The following is a 16717-nucleotide window of genomic DNA, read 5'->3' as shown; positions in this document are numbered from 1 at the left end:
AACAAATATCGTCTTTCAATTCGAAGATTTAAGAGAAAGAAAGAGTAAAGAAAAGGATGTTTCCATGAAGCGGAGATGAGTAATGAGACGTGCAAGAAAAGACAACAATAAATTTTAGCACATCATCTCTTAAGTCTGATTCAGATAAGTAGATAGGTACTTACCCACCATAGAAAACTACGAGCAGGTACAATACGCGGCCTAAAGTAATAAACATCGATATTTAGAAGGAGATAGCAGATTTGTAGAGCGTTGTCCCTGTCATTGAGACCGACAAAACATCATATAGGTATGAGTGACAGAGACAACGCTCTACAAAGCCAAAATGTCATTCTAAAGGCCGATGTATATTACTTTCTGCCGCGTACTGTAGTCTGTACCGATACTATATGAATATGTCTGCTTCTAAATCTCGCCACCTCCCCCTTCACTCATTCACTCGCTCTCGTAGCATACCTTCATTCGGAATTCTACCTTCTAGTTCTTCACGCTTTTTAAAACATGGGGTAAGAGGGCAAGACTGCATCATCATCATCATCATCATGATCAACCCATCACCGGCTCACTACAGAGCACGGGTCTCCTCTCGGTCAGTGAGAAGGGTTTTGGCCATGTGCGGATTGGTAGACTTCACACACCTTTGAGAACATTATGGAGAACTCTCAGGCATGCCGGTTTCCTCACGATGTTTTCCTTCACCGTTAAAGCAAGTGATATTTAATTAATAAAAACGCACATAACTCTGAAAAGTTAGAGGTGCGTGGCCGGGATCGAACCCCCGACCTCTGATTAGAAGGCGGACGTCCTAACCACTAGGCTATCATAGCTTGACTGCATGGAGTCAGTTTAGACTAGTTGCAACAAAGGTGAAGTGCTTTTGAAAATCTTTTGTTAGGTCTCTATTTGCTTACATTAATGTCAAGCATTATTATTATTATTATTGATCTTTAGCCTGTAAAGCTAAAGCATAGATTTATCATAGTAGGCTCTAAAATATATTCATAGTACTTATATTATGAATTTTGTTTATCAAACATCGATCTCTTTGGGAACCCGATTTGAGATCAATTTACTTGATATATAAATTGTCCGATTCAATCGGAAATTAAAGAAATCGGTAGGTATTTCTAAGTAAGTATCCTTTTCTTTTTATATTTTAGATGCGGGTTATCCATAAGGTAGTGGGACGAATTCTAATGGTTGAAATACGCGTATTAATTTTAAAACGCTATTGAAAATTGGTGGAAAATGAACAGAAAACGCTCATGTATATTGTATATGATACATATATTTATTGTACAACTACAATCGTAAAATAAACACGACAAGCTTGGCATAATGTCACACTACACTATTCCATCCAAGTGGTGCGTCGGGGCCACCGCAGATTTTAGGTTTATTATTTTATTTTACATCAGCATCACCTAAAGAATGTCGCCGCTGCAAATTATATCTGTTTACTAATAAAAACTTTATTGAAATCGGATAGGGTTGATATTTGAACATCCAGAGGTCTAACTTGGAGTTCTACGATTCTATCTGCGCTGGCCCTTACATTACACAATAATTGCAAAAATAATTCAATTAATATGGTTATAATTCTAATAATTTTCCAATTACCAATATGTAAAAAAGGAATGAAACGATTAAATAATTTATGTATTTTCGTAACTAGATAAGCAGTTATATGCAAAGCAAGAAATTACAACCGGTACAAGAAAAACTAGCTTTAAAAGCAAATACACCTTAAGTGTAACAACAACTTATATTTAATGTCTTATATTTGTAAGTACACAAAAATAACTTACACAATAGAAATTAGGCCTTCTACACAAATATTTTATAATACACTTGTGGCATTCCATGTCATACAACTAGTTTTGTGCAATAAATCCATTTGCAGTGACTGGCAAATATCTTGAACAAAAAATCGGCAAGTGCGTGTCGGACTCGCATACGAAGAGTTCCATACTAACATACAAGAAATAACACTTTTTAGGGTTCCGTACCTCAAAAGGAAAAACGGAACCCTTATAGGATCACTTTGTTGTCTGTCTGTCAAGAAACCTACAGGGTACTTCCCGTTGACATAGAATCATGAAATTTGGCAGATAGGTAGTTCTTATAGCTGACATTTGGGGAAAATCTGAAAACCGTGAATTTGTGGTTACATCGCACAAAAAAAAAAAAATTGTGGTCATGAACTAAAATTAGTATTTTCAACTTTCAAAGTGAGAACTATATCAAGTGGGGTATCATATGAAAGGTCTTCACCTGTAAATTCTAAAACAGATTTTTATTTATTTTTATACATCATAGTTTTTGAATTATCGTGCAAAATGACGAAAAAATACGACTGTAGTACGGAACCCTCCTTGCGCGAGCCTGACTCGCACTTGGCCGGTTTTTTTATTTCAATTGTTATAGCACCCATTTTGAACGGACGCACAGCGAAAGCTTAGTAATACTCGGGTCTCATTGGCACGCTTCGGGTATGAAACCCAAAAGAGCGCCGCCATAGTGGGGATTTGGGGCAACGCGAGATCCAAGAGTCAATTAATCACAGAGACATAAACATTGACTAGTCAAGGTTATTTTTTAAAATGTTTGCCAGTAGGTAACTAAAATTGTTATCAAAATTCTTACCGAGATGGTTAAAATCCTTCAAAAATTTAGCACCACATAAACTTTCTCACTTCTAAAAATACTGAATATCACTTATTACAATAATATCCATTCAACCACAACATTGTAACCGACAGAGGTATTTGTGCAAAGTATGTTTAAGGCCTTAGCACACTATACTATAAACTATGTACTAACTACTTATTACATTAAAGCAAGATGAATGAATAATTAAATATTACTTTAGTACTGTCTCAGGCTGGGTTAGTACCTACAGTACACAGCCAAAAGTAATGTACATCGACCTTTAGAAAGAGACAGCAGATTTGTAGAGCGTTGTCCCTATCTTTAATCTATAAGTATAATCTTATAGATATTAGTGATAGAGACAAAGATTCAAAGATTCAAAGATTCAAAGATTCAAAGATTCTTTATTTGCGGAAACATTTTACAACGAGATGTTATTACATAAAATTGCTTTACTAAGCCGAAATGTCATTCTAAAGGCTGATGTACATTACTTTCGGCCGCGTACTGTACTTACGAGTAGTTCTTGGATTGAAATTATGACCAAGTTTCTAGAATGAGGTGAAAATTTTTCACTGACATTTTGAGTAGAATTATGCATCCGCTAAAATTTACCCAAAATACAGATTGACCTATTAAAATGAAATGCAGCATATAGACAGTCACAAAAAAAACGAGTTCTGGTCCTAGGTTCTATCTATTAAATGGAAAGTTTTCATTGGCAGATTGATTAAGTGTGATGCAATTTATCAGATACTAAAAGTACTGTGTACTAAGGCCCTAAATCAAATGGTATAACATTTAGGCACAAAAATATGAAGAGGAGGGACAGCAAAAGATATTCAAGATAAAATATATAAGAAGTTGGCTTATAATATAACATTAATGATCCGTCAAAGTATATTTTACAGTGGAGGTTCATTCCATTTTAAATGTTTTTCTTGAATCAGTTGGATGATTTTAACGTGTACTGCCTGGTACTTCTCAAACTTGGGTGGTATTGGACAGAGCCTATAGGTAACCTCGTCGCCTGGTAATGGTACAAATTCTCCTTCGATGCTGTAACAAATTGAAAAAATTACAATTATTAATAGAGGAATTTATTTTTTCTCCCACTTGCTCGGAATCGGCTACTTTACTGAAGAAAGGATTTCATTACAGAGGCCGCACGACTGTAATGAAAATTGCTGGACAGTTTCATGCTGATGACGAGGTTCTTTATGGTGTAGACTAACATAAATCTCGACCTTCCAATAATACTCAGCCAATAATCGCTTTATTTCAGGCCTGAACTGTAATTTACTATTATAAACAAACAACAACAAGTAAACCAATTTCTGGACAAATTCAGAAACACACACTTCACGCAGCACTTAGCATATCATTTTCAAAATCATGTGTCAAAATTACATTTTAAATCAGCTAAAGAAAACTTAGGCTGTATTAAATTCTCTCTATTTCAAATTATGTTCTCAGAGGTAATATCTGTACATTGTCTTTGATAATATACAAATTCGTAGATAATTATAGCTATATTTATCACAGACTGATTTATAGTTCATTATTATGCAAACTACATACTTATTGTTACGTAGTTCACAAATATAGGATACTGGTTATTCAAAGGAGATCGCCCGTGAACGGGCCTTTGGCGTCGTGTCAAAACTTAATTTTTTTTTTTAAATGTGTTATTTTTTTACGATTATGTTTTATAGGTAACGACTTTTTTTCACTCTATTATTGAAAATATCCACAATTTACAGTTAGAATCGTAAACATGCATTTATTTTGAAGAAGTATTAATTAAATATAACCTCAATATCAGCAATATAAAAAATAAGATTTCTTTATAACCAGGGTGAATAAATAGAAATCGTTTGCAGAATATATAGAGTTAATTATTTGTCTACAAAATAAAATTAAAACCATGGTGACACAACAATTATATTAGGGGGGGGGGGCCAAAGCTCCTAAGAAAATGGGCAATCTCTTTTGTTGTTTAGGCATAAATAGAATTTCAATTGTTTGCTTGCTGTTTATTTATACCTAACTCTTGCTGGTCTAATGGGATTTTATTTGTTAAATCCTATATCAGGATAAAGTGTTTCTTAAGGTATTGTTTATGTTTGTACAAATTTTGTTGAAATCGGTAAATAAGAAACAAATAGACACACCTTGCACTAATTAAAAGCAGAGAAAACTATGCCTTACTCAGAAATGTGTAGGAATATATCTTCACCACCGTTTCTGGGTGTTACGAATCCATGGCCCTTCTCACGACAGAATGACTTTATTTTGCCATGCTCCACTGGATTTTGAAGTGCTCTCTCAGATCTGTGGATTACAAAGTAGGCACCTTAGATTATTATTTATTCAAGTGTGTATTTGAAAAGTCTACTTGTTATGCATGTTCTGTCTAAAGTCACGAACACAGAAGCATATCAAATACCAGCAAGTTTGAACTATAATGAGTAACTACTAACAAGATTCTGCGATTAGCTCCAGAGTAATTAATAAGCATGCCAAGAGACTGTACCTAACAAGTTTGATTTCAACCAAACTTTTATGTTTGCTACCAGTAGCTTGTCAGCTTGCCAAATCCTGGTATGCTGCCTGTAGTATATCACGATCTTTATAGTTTTAGTTACTCACGTAGACGCCGTTCGGTTCCTTCGTGTGATGATTGGGCTAGGTAATTGAAGATGAGCGAGTGTTTTGTTTGGGGAGTCATCGTTGTTAAAACCGTTGTCGCTCGACATTTTTATATATGGTAACTAATTATGGGCACTAATAGTATGGGAATAGAATACAAGCGATAGGTTAGGAAACTCTTAATTTACGATTAAACTAAAATTAATAAAAAGTTTAGGCGAAAATTATCAAAATTCCAAGATTCCAACAGCGAGGGCAAGTGACAGTGACAGTTGACACTGACGTTTATGACATTCCGAAGCTTCTAAGCTCTAGATTCTAGTTATTTGAGTCGATAGCCTTTATAAGTATATAAAATTCCTTAAAAATTCTATGACTAATCCATATATAGTACGCAACAGGTCAAGGTGGCAGTCGGGGAGGGAACACCCCGCACAGCCCCTGCCCTAACCCGGTGCGGGCGAGTGCAGGTGGTCCCCCCGCCTCGTACCCCGATTGCCATCTGGATCTTCCTGGATTAGTGCGCGCAAAACAAGTACCTAGTTACTTAGTCCAATCTAAGCACGAGGACTATGAATGTCAGCCGCAGCAGCAGCTACAGCTGCGTGTGTATTTCATCTATAACAACCACACCATCTGCACAAACCATCATTTTGCAACTTCAGATCAGATTGGACTACCTAGTAAACTTGTTTTGCCCGCAATATAATAACTGGTTTGTAATGTGCGCACTATAATTCAAATCCTAACCAGCAGGGTTATTCCGTATGTGCTACATGTAGGTACACACTGTATAACGTGAAAACCTTAGATTAATTATGCTAAGGCAAAAACCCATAATATGCCTTGCAACCTAAGACGCTCTTTAGGGTTCCGTACCGGAACGCATGACGTGGTTTCTAATACTATTACGGAGAAAATATAAAAAAATTGACCCTGCGCTCGTGTTATGGCCGACGCCGTCATCATTTAAAATTGCACTATTTGCATTCGAATTTCCGTTTGAAAATATAACTGTTAGTATTCCATTTTGACCCTGCTCCTACTAGACTAGAGGGCGCCAGGATACTGGTTGCACACGGGCGCCACAAGAGCTAGAGATGCCTCTGATCGTTCCTCCCTGTTGGGGACAATTCGCAGAGAAACTTTCAGTTTTTATAAAATAACGAAGGTCTGGCACGCTCTGGCTCTTAGTCCATTAGGTATAATATGTCTATGCAACGAATCATGACGATCACAATCATCATGCTTGGTGGCTGATACTCGCCATCACAAATTACTATTGCGATGATAGCAATGTAATATTTACAGACTTGGAGTACCTACTGGGAGTAGTTAAGTGGTTACTTCTTTGGCTTTATAAAATAAAAAACCACACACACAGATTCAATAAGTATATTTATTTACATTTAAATTATTGTATATTTTATTAGTTAATCTCATAACAAAATTTGTTATTATAATATTTAATATTATATTTTATCACAATAGAACACTAATAAAACTAAACCTTTTTCACCATGTTGTGGTGTATCTCGGCAGAAGACCCTACATTTAGTACACACTACTTTCCCATGGCGATCTGGCTGACGACAAGTCGAATAGTTTGGTTGGGTTACTACAAAGCGTATCGTATGTTAAGCTGGGTCCAGAATATGTATCATTTGGCCGATCCGATCACCGTATCTTTATCGATTTGTAAGAAAATAATCAAAGGAGATACGGATACAATTTGATCGAGTCTCGAGAGCTGACACAATACTGGACAATTTGATACGGAGTAACTGAAAGGCGTCTACAATGAGATACAAAGCCTGATACAGTACGACGAAGATACGGCGATCATCGGGCAAATGACACCTATCTAAACGCTTCACCCTTACACCTACGTACGGAAATGTGACCGTTCACTATTGCTTGTCCCTTGCCGTCATGTTGGCACCATTGCTTTGTTTGCTTTATTTCTTAAAGCTTAGGGTTTATTATTGTGTGAACTGCAATGGTGCCAACATGACGGCAAAGGACAAGTTATAGTGAACCGTCTGTAGTATGTATTATTGCTCGTCAAACTTCAACCATCTTGCTAACTATTTAACATCTTAAAAGTGAGTTTTATTACTTCTGTTTTTACGCCGCAGAATTGGCTGGTGATTATTGAATGTATTTAATATTAAACTGTAATCGGAGTATAAGTATCTGGACACATTCGTGGCTCTTCGGGCAATGGAAGCTTTATCTTCGGCACCCTGATCCCTTCCCAATCGCCCTGAAATAACAAAACACTTATTTAATATGAATCCAGAGCTTGATGCGTGCAATCTTAGAAAGGACACGCCATATTTGGTCTACTCTATACAAGTGTAACCAGAACGCTAGCAAAAACGAAGACAGGTGATAGTACTAATGATTACTAGTATGATGTACCACAAAAATAAAACGCGAAAAAAATCCTATATTTTTTAAAAGTTCTACGCTACTGATTCGGAAGCAATGCCGCGTCATAGGCGGGGCACTGACCCGAATTTTGCGCGCTATATATTGCGGGTTTGAAAGATACTAAATCACTAAAACTATAAAATGACGCAAATGGTTATTGGTATTGGATTGGGTTTAGGTAGTATAACAATAACGCTAACTTTTTGCTAGCGTTCTGGTTACGCCCTGTATAGAATGGCGAGTATTTTCTCAGATTGTACTATGTACCGTAATATTTATCTCTTTGATCATAACATAACATTATAAAACGCACGGACCTATAATTAGATAATAGGCTTTTTATAGGTTTTCCAGTTATCAGAAAGTAAATATCTATTTCTGTTTTTAAACTTTTAGGCTCAGCAGTTTCGGAGATAAGGGAAAATTTTATGAGACGAACCCTAAAAATGACTAAAACGTACCTGAAATCGGTTTCCATCAGACTTGTTGCACTGCATGGAGATGGGCGACTCAGTGTAGAGCATGTGTAGGGCCTTGGCGCGGAGCGGAGTCCACGGCGCGATCGCCAGGTAGTTAGCGCGCGGCGGCGCGGCGAAGTCTATCGATATGTTGTCCCAACTAGAATAACAAGTTATAAATAAGGTGCATAATAGAGAGAGAGCGCTAGCGCATGCCAGACCTTCCTTATTTTATAAAAGCTGAAAGTTCCAACACTAGGAGGAACGTTTGTTTGGATGTTTGCTCAACTCACTCAACAAACTCAGCTTCTTTCTATTTTATTAACCGACTTCAAAAAAAGGAGGAGGTTATCAATTCGACTGTATGTCTTTTTGTATGTTTGTTACGCGATTTCTTCGCCAAATATGAACCGATTTATAATGATTCTTTGAAACAGTAGGTTTTTAACCAGGCATATCATATTTTAGTACGATGGGGCCACTTAAAATTGTGAAATAAAAATTTTTCAAAAAAAAATAAAAACCGACTTAAATAACCACCAACACTAAAAAGTAAAAAATAATTTAATTTATTACACAATATATTATGTATACAAGAGTTATTGTAGTTCTATAGTAATATTATTTGGAGTTGGTGCCAATGTGGAGTCGCAAAACACTATGAAGAGTAGATAGACGGTTCGTGCGGCTAATTGGCACCGGCTCCAAAAAATATTACTAAAAAGAACTACAATAACTCTTGTATACATAATATATTGGGTACCTAATAAATTAAATTATTTTTTACTTTTTAGTGTTGGTGGTTATTGAAGTCGGTGTTTATTTTTTCTCTCATACTTCTTATTATTTTATTCGAAAAGATTTATCATGCCAAAAACATACAGTGCAAATGCCGTCTTACCGTTTCTCAAACTTGAAGTAATCCTCGAGAGCGGCGTTAGATATGGCGCTCTTACACACTTCCAGCTCAGTAGCGGGGTAGTAGTGCATGTAGTTGACGCACATCTCGTCCGTGATCGCGTGTCCGCCAATCGTTGCGTTTATTTTGTCCTTTGTGTTGTAAATGCAGGTTGTCTCTAAATAATCGCCCTGCAAATGATATTAACAAATAAAGGGTGTAATAAAATAGGTAAACATAACTGAGTGGGTTCCTGCGGTAGCGGTCAAAGATTTGACGTGCTTTTTTAGTTAAGCCGATAATTTAAAAAGATTTACACTTAAACAATCAAAGGATGGTGGATTTGGATTTTACGTACGTGGTGCGTGTGCAGCTGGCTGCCGAACACTATGATGCCTTCTTCCGGAAGACCCTTTATACGTCAACTGTCACCCCCCGCAATCTGCGCCCTACCTCAGCCATCTTGGTGAACCTATAGTTCTCAATCATAATACCGGTAACACTTTGACAGGACGATGCAAGATCCTGATCTCCTGGAAGTGCGTGGAGTAGTGCACGTCCCTGTTGAGCAGCGGCAGCTCCACGCCGCGCCGCACGTGGCGCGTCCACACCGCCACGCCCGTCAGGTGCGTGTGGAGCTGGCTGCCGAACACTATGATGCCTTCTTCCGGAAGACCCTGGATTCAAAGAAAATAATAGATCAATGGTTGCGGTTGACTTACGTCTAGAACCACTACCCATATTATAAATGCGAAAGTGTGTTCGTTTATTGGTTTGCTGGATAATCCTTCAATTCCGTCACAACGGAGCGACTGATCTACGTGATTTTTTGCATAGTTATAGTATGTTAAAGCATATTATAGTTAAAGACCTGGAGAGTGACATAGGCCACTTTTTGTCCAGAAAATCAAAGAGTTTCCACGGAATTTCTAAAAACCTAAATCCATGCGGACGAAGTCACGGGCATCAGCTAGTCTAATCCATACTAATATTATAAATGCGAAAGTATGTCTGTCTGCCTGTTTGCTAGCTTTTCATGGGCCATCCGTTCAACCGATTTTGACGAAATTTGGTACCGAGATAGCGTGCATCCCGGGGAAGGACATAGGCTACTTTTATCCTGGAAAATCAAAGAGTTCCCACGGGATTTTTAAAAACCAAATTCCAAGCGGACGAAGTCGCGGGCATCAGCTAGTTAAGGAATACGTATTTACCACTCCGGTGCACTGTGGTATGCAGTGGCCGATGAGCGGGAAGGCTGCGTGGCCACCAGGGATGGCCATCTTGTCCGTGTACTCCAGCCCCAGCTCCATGATGGCTGCGTCGTACTTACGCTTGTTGGCTGTCACGTGCACCACTATGCCAGAACTGTCTACCCAATCTGGCAAACATAAATAAACTTTATAGGGAACACTGGAAATTATCGAAACATTAGCTGATGCCCGCGACTTCGTCCGCGTGCAATGTAGATAACGGGTACATACCACGATTAATTTGATGATTTTATTTGTCGATATTTCAACCCAATTGAAACGTTTGAAATTGGACGTGACGTCCCGTAGTGACCACGACCCATGCATATTTATATTTAAAATGCTATACATACAAATATTTATATTTAAAATTCTATGTGTTCTGTTACCATAAAATAATACCGTTATCCCTTAGTGTATTAAACGTTGAACGTAAATAAGAAATTTTATTGAATTTGTTTTTATATCAATCGAATAAAACTGGTTTTTCTCCTAATGGTCGTGTAAAAATTGCGTATTTTAAGGAAACTTCGCGATTTTTTCTTATCGAGCCAAATTGTGCCAATCGTGTTTTAGCTCTCGTAATTCACTAAAGAATATCTTTAATTTTTATAATATTAAAAAAAAAACAAATTTGTAGTTTTTGAGGCCATAACTTGATTCTTTGGACGTCCGAAATGTGTCTCAACACCGCTTTTGGAACGCATATCGCCTTAAGGATTTTTACTCACCACTGCGTAACTCGGGATTGTTATAATGCACTTCAAGCATGACATATTTGTTTGCTCGGGATCCTCCCAGCGGCAAACCAGCTTCAACCGGATATGAAAATGGTGGTGCGCCCATGGCCCATGCTGCTTTTACCTTCAAACAAAATTATTTAGAAATTAGCTGATGCCCGCGACTTCGTCCGCGTGGAAATAGGTTTTTTAAAAATCCCGTGGGAACTCTTTGATTTTCCGGGATAAAAAGTAGCCTATGTAACTCTCCAGGTTTTGATCTATACCCATGCAAAAAATCACGTCAATCCGTCGCACCGTTGCGACGTGATTGAAGGACAAACCAACAAATCAACAAACCATTAAACCAACAAACAAACACACTTTCGCATTTATAATAACTAATAAGGGTACTGATTTGCAAAAAATGCTAGATCTGTAGTCCGGTAGCGTTAAGAAAATAGTGAATTATGAGTTTGGTAACTGCAGAGTAAAGGTGTTTTCACAGCGCAGTAAAAAGTGAAACTATTTAGATATTTGAGGAGACAAAGTTTAAAAGTCTTACTTTTGAGCACAATTTCGTAGATTCAGGCCGTGCATCAGAGAAACAGCTGCCTTCGTACAGTGGGATCTCTTTGTTAGGGTCTGCATCACAGTAGAACACCTCCATATGATGCACCAGTCCTTCGTTACCTTTGGTTATGGTCGACTCGAACTAAAACAAAAAATTATTGACTGGAATCGATATTCTTAAAATCGACTAAACTACAGATCGACTAAAATAAAACGATATAAATATAGTCTGAAAATTAACAACTGTACAGAAATATTTAAACGGAATATGAAAATGTAATGAAAACAACAAAGTGAACCTAGTTATCTACTTCTGTGTTTATTTAAAAGTGACAGATGCTTACAAACTATGAAAGCTACAGAATTAGGCCACGCTTGGAGAACGATATAGTATACAAAACGCGAGCGAAGTGAGCGTTTGATTTTTTGGTAAATTATTTTAGATGCAGCATTTCGGGGGTACTTTTACCTTTATAATATGATGCTCGTTTTCAGTAACATGTCCGGCAGTTTAACAACCTTGCCAACCAGTATGTGGTATCACCTCCAGAGTCCAGGCACCTTCAGCTTATTGTTGGTAATGCGCAACTTTCGGGCCGGCTGTGTCGGCGAAGACAGCGGAGTGAGCAAACGAACTCGAATGAAGCCGTGATCGTGGGGAGCGGTGCATGATATGCATAGACCGTTGGATGAGAATAGTTTGCTGATACCGCAAGCCCAGATTATGTGGACTGTGAAAAGATGATTTCACGCCAGACCTTGCAATAGGTGGCCAACGTCTTGACCACTAGGACCTGGGTTATCACTGCGAGAGCGTGTGACTTTTTTGGCAAATTAACAAATTAGATGAGGCACGGGTTAAGGCATTTCGGGGGTACTTTTACCTTTATAATATGATGCTCCTTCTCAGTGACATAGTCTGGTAGCTTAACAACCTTGCACCAGTACGTGGTGTCCCCTCCAGGCACGTTCAGCTTATTGTTGGTAATGCGCAACTTTTGGGCCGGCTGTTGCGGCGAAGACGGCGGAGTGAGCAAACGAACTCGAATGAAGCCGTGATCGTGGGGAGCGATGCATGATATGCATAGACCTTTGGATGAGAATAGTTTGTCGATACCACGAGCCCAGATCACGTGGACTGTGCCGTCCTGAAAATTTTGAAAACATTAGCGTTAGAAGAAAATAGGGTCTAGTGTAACTTTTCAAGTTAACGTTAACTATGCATGCTGACATTGAGTATGGACAAGAAACTTACGGAAAAAGTCGTGTTTTAAATCGCCACAATTTTTTTGCAGATACATATTGATAAGTATATCATTTACGCACAGTTACGGTTTTCTTGAAAAGCCAACTGCATACAGCGAAATTTTAATTAGCATTTTTTGGGTTCCGTACCCGAAGGCAGGTGCCAACGGGAACCTATTACCAAGCTTATCCGCTGTCCGTCTATCTATCTTTCAGCGGCCTGTATCCGTGTAGGTAGAGAGCTGAAATTTTCAGAGAATGTCTATTGCCGCTATAACAAAAAAAATTCAAAATGGCCGCCATAAAAATTAAAAAAAAAAAGTTATTTCTTGTGCGATGAAACGGGACCATCGGACCCGACGGAACGGGGAAACGGGACGGGGATGTGCAATTCACACTTAGCCGATTTTTTTCAATAATATACTCATGTTTGAAAGGGAATACCTCAATCAAATAGTCGTCATCGTCGCAAGTATCAAAATCGCGTTCGAAGACAACACTCCTAATCTTTAAGTCCACGTAAAAACCTGCGCAGTTTTGGTGAACATCTCTAATGAGTCTTCCACTGTCGTCTGCATGCATATCCTAAAAGTTAAACAAATATTTTTGTTTTTCTGTCTGTGTGTTACCTTTTATGGGGCATCCGTTTTAAGCAACTTGTACACAATTTGGTACAATACAGACATACTTTCTATCTCGGAAATTAACGGTTAAAAAAAACTTAGTCTTAATTTTTAGGGTTCCGTACTTCAAAAGGAAAAACGGAACCCTTATAGGATCACTTTGTTATCCGTCTGCCTGTCGTGTAAGTCAAGAAAACCTATGGAGTACTTCCCGTTGACCTAGAAGCATGAAATTTGGCAGGTAGGTAGGTAGGTCTTTTAGCAGATATTCGGGGAAAATCTGAAAACCGTGAATATTTGGTTACGTCACACAAAAAAAATTAAATTGTGGTAATAGTTAGTATTTTCAATTTTCGAAGAAAGATAACTGTATCAAGTGGGGTATGATACCCCACTTGATATAGTTATCTAGTTGAAAGGTCTTCTTCATACATCATAGTTTTTGAATTAACGTGCAAAATGTCGAAAAAATACGACTATAGTGTAGTACGGAACTCTCGTTGCGCGAGCCTGACTCGCACTTGGCCGGATTTTTGTAGCTTACCTCAAAATGATCTCGTCCCATATAGTCAGTCCAAACCAGGCATACATCAGAGTTCTCCAAGTCGCCTCGATCAGAAAACCCAAGCGCGAACCAATTTATAGTCGGGGCCTCCTTGGAGAATTCCACACAAAATCGAATCTTGCGAGCGCCGTAGTCCACCCTCCATTTTAGTGTGATTTCTCCTTTAGGATCTAGTACCGATTCGCTTCCCGCCAATTGATCTGGTCATTTGAGAGTTAACAAAATATATAGTACGCGGCCGAAATTAATGTACATCGACCTTTAGAAGGAGATAGCAGATTAAATTTGTAGAGCACTGTCTCGATCGTTGAGACCGACCAAACGTCATATTGGTATGAGTGACAGAGACAACGCTCTACAAAGCCGAAATGTCATTCTAAAGGCCGATTGTACATTACTTTCGGGCGCGTACTGTAACTAGTTACTATGACAACTTATTAAATTTTAAATAAGTATAAGGGGATGCTACCATACTAAAGTGTCTGGCAATGTATGACGTGATTTCTAATACTATTCCGATAAAAAAAGAGACTATACTTTGACGTAAGATTTTTTACACCTTTATTACCTGTTATCTCCCAAAGCCACCATGATCCAAGCTTCATAGTCGCTGATCGTTCCTCCCTGTGTTGGGGACTATACGCAGACAAACTTTCAGCTTTTATAAAATAACGAAGGTCTGGCACGCGCTGGCTCTTAGTCCATTCTATCTTCCATATATTATTTCTAGAGAAAAGCTCTTTCCTGTCCACTTCTTATCATTTTAATTAATAATCTATATATATAAAAGGAAAAGGTGACTGACTGACTGACTGACTGATCTATCAACGCACAGCTCAAACTACTGGACGGATCAGGCTGAAATTTGGCATGCAGATAGCTATTATGACGTAGGCATCCGCTAAGAAAGGATTTTTGAAAATTCAACTCCTAAGGGGGTGAAATAGGGTTTTGAAATTTTGTAGTCCACGCGGACGAAGTCGCGAGCATAAGCTAGTCACTATAGAAAAAAGGAAATGGTAACTTGAATTGGCATTTTCTAGACAAGTCTTTCCATCAAGATATTTCCTTACCTTTTGAGAATAGATTTATATATTATATTTAATACAATATATTGTAGGTATATGTACAAAAATAAAAACATTAGCTTACATAGGAAAAAAACTAAATAAAACTATTTGATACATAGTAGTTAAGTATATAAAAACTTACCCGACTTGGTGTTTATTTTAAAGGAATAGTGGTAATAAATTAAGGTTAAAAATATAGGAACAATGCACTTTATCTTCATAGTTTCTTTTCAGTTACACTTGCATACATTTAATAAATACCTAAGACTCCGGTAAGGGAAAACTTTTATCAAGGGATATCTTTATCCTATGAAAGTCGGAGTTTTAATGAAGATCTGAGGCAACAGGCGAGGTAACGCTGCCTCTCGTAGCTCGTAGCGTAGCTACGAAATATGTAGGGTTAGAATATAATGGACTATAGGTACAGTCAGCAAGAAAGTAGGTAGGTGATAGTTATTCGTCGTTAATATTGAATGAATGTATGAAAAAATTTTTTACAAAAAAAATAAAAACCGACTTCGTTACATAAACACTAAAAATTGAAAAATAATTTAATTTATTACCGAATATATTATGTATACAAGAGTTAATATAGTTCCATAATAATACTTTTTGGTGCCGGTGCCAATTAGCTTTAGCTGCGCGAATCGTCTAGACTTCATCTTTTTATGGGACTCCACAATGGCACCTCATTGGCACCGACCCCAAAAAATATTATTATGGAACTATATTAACTCTTGTATACATAATATATTCGGTAATAAATTAAATTATTTTTCAATTTTTAGTGTTTATGTAACGAAGTCGGTTTTTATTTTTTTTGTAAAAATTTTTTATTTCACAATTTTTAGTGGCCCCATGGAATTATGCTATGACTGGTTAAAAATCTACTGTTTACTAAGCTATTACACTGATCGCGAGCAATTTACTCTTATCCGTTGAGGAGTTCCAGTATCTATCTTCGAAGATGTTCATCAGATCTTCACCAAATTGAAATGGGACCAACTTTGAAGTATACCCTTTCAAACAAAAAAAGAATTTTCAAAATCGGTCCAGGCGTTTTTGAGTAATCGGGGAACATACATAAAAAAAAAAAAAAAATAAAAAAAAGATTCCGACGAATTGAGAACCTCCTCCTTTTTTTGAAGTCGGTTAAAAAAAAAAACTAAAATGTTAACATTGCTATTTTACTTCTATTGTCAACAATCAAATGAGTTTATCTAAAATAATGGAATTATAAGCTCTTTTTAATGAGTCTATGATTTTATTCACTTGGAAGTACTTACTTTGGTTTTATCTTCAATAGTTACCTAACCTAGGTAGGTAGGTTAGATAGGTAGGTATAACTCGTCGGAAATATCTGAGAACCTGGTTTAATGACGTCATGCAACGTGCTTGCGTTGGCAACGGTACTGGTAGAACGTAGTGTTATATACTCTTTGAGTACTGAATAGGCGGAAATGGGCGAGCTGCGGAGAAGCGCATTCCAGCAAGGTGCGCAGATATTTCCGACGGGTTGTTACTTATAGTTTTCGTTAGCTGACAAGATAAACAAATCGCAGAAACCTTCTCG

General features: G+C 37.6%; 2 protein-coding genes across 3 annotated transcripts; both read right to left on the bottom strand.

Annotated features, from left to right (window-relative positions):
- Nucleotides 1-1268: 1268 nt before the first annotated feature.
- LOC117988715 (cold shock domain-containing protein CG9705) lies at nucleotides 1269-5570 on the bottom strand. The gene is made up of 3 exons (XM_034975888.2): nucleotides 5305-5570; nucleotides 4864-4986; nucleotides 1269-3711 (listed from the first exon to the last, which is right to left on the bottom strand). The coding sequence occupies exons 1-3, from the start codon at nucleotides 5409-5411 to the stop codon at nucleotides 3558-3560; spliced, it is 384 nt and encodes a 127-aa protein (XP_034831779.1). The 5' UTR covers nucleotides 5412-5570; the 3' UTR covers nucleotides 1269-3557.
- A 1113-nt stretch (nucleotides 5571-6683) lies between these two features.
- Tbh (Tyramine beta hydroxylase) lies at nucleotides 6684-15628 on the bottom strand. 2 transcript variants are annotated; one of them, XM_069503555.1, is made up of 11 exons: nucleotides 15283-15628; nucleotides 14054-14258; nucleotides 13331-13471; nucleotides 12526-12789; nucleotides 11634-11783; nucleotides 11081-11213; nucleotides 10311-10477; nucleotides 9591-9773; nucleotides 9100-9287; nucleotides 8202-8358; nucleotides 6684-7570 (listed from the first exon to the last, which is right to left on the bottom strand). In XM_069503555.1, the coding sequence occupies exons 1-11, from the start codon at nucleotides 15363-15365 to the stop codon at nucleotides 7475-7477; spliced, it is 1767 nt and encodes a 588-aa protein (XP_069359656.1). In that variant the 5' UTR covers nucleotides 15366-15628; the 3' UTR covers nucleotides 6684-7474. The 2 variants fall into 2 exon arrangements, with proteins under 2 accessions (XP_069359656.1, XP_034831774.1); XM_034975883.2 differs by having other exon boundaries at nucleotides 14054-14274; nucleotides 15287-15628.
- Nucleotides 15629-16717: the final 1089 nt, after the last annotated feature.

This window comes from Maniola hyperantus, chromosome 15 (genome assembly GCF_902806685.2).
Source record: "Maniola hyperantus chromosome 15, iAphHyp1.2, whole genome shotgun sequence".
NCBI lineage: Eukaryota > Metazoa > Arthropoda > Insecta > Lepidoptera > Nymphalidae > Maniola > Maniola hyperantus.
The sequence above is the reverse complement of the archived record's forward strand: the minus strand, read 5'-3'. Positions and strand labels throughout refer to the sequence as shown.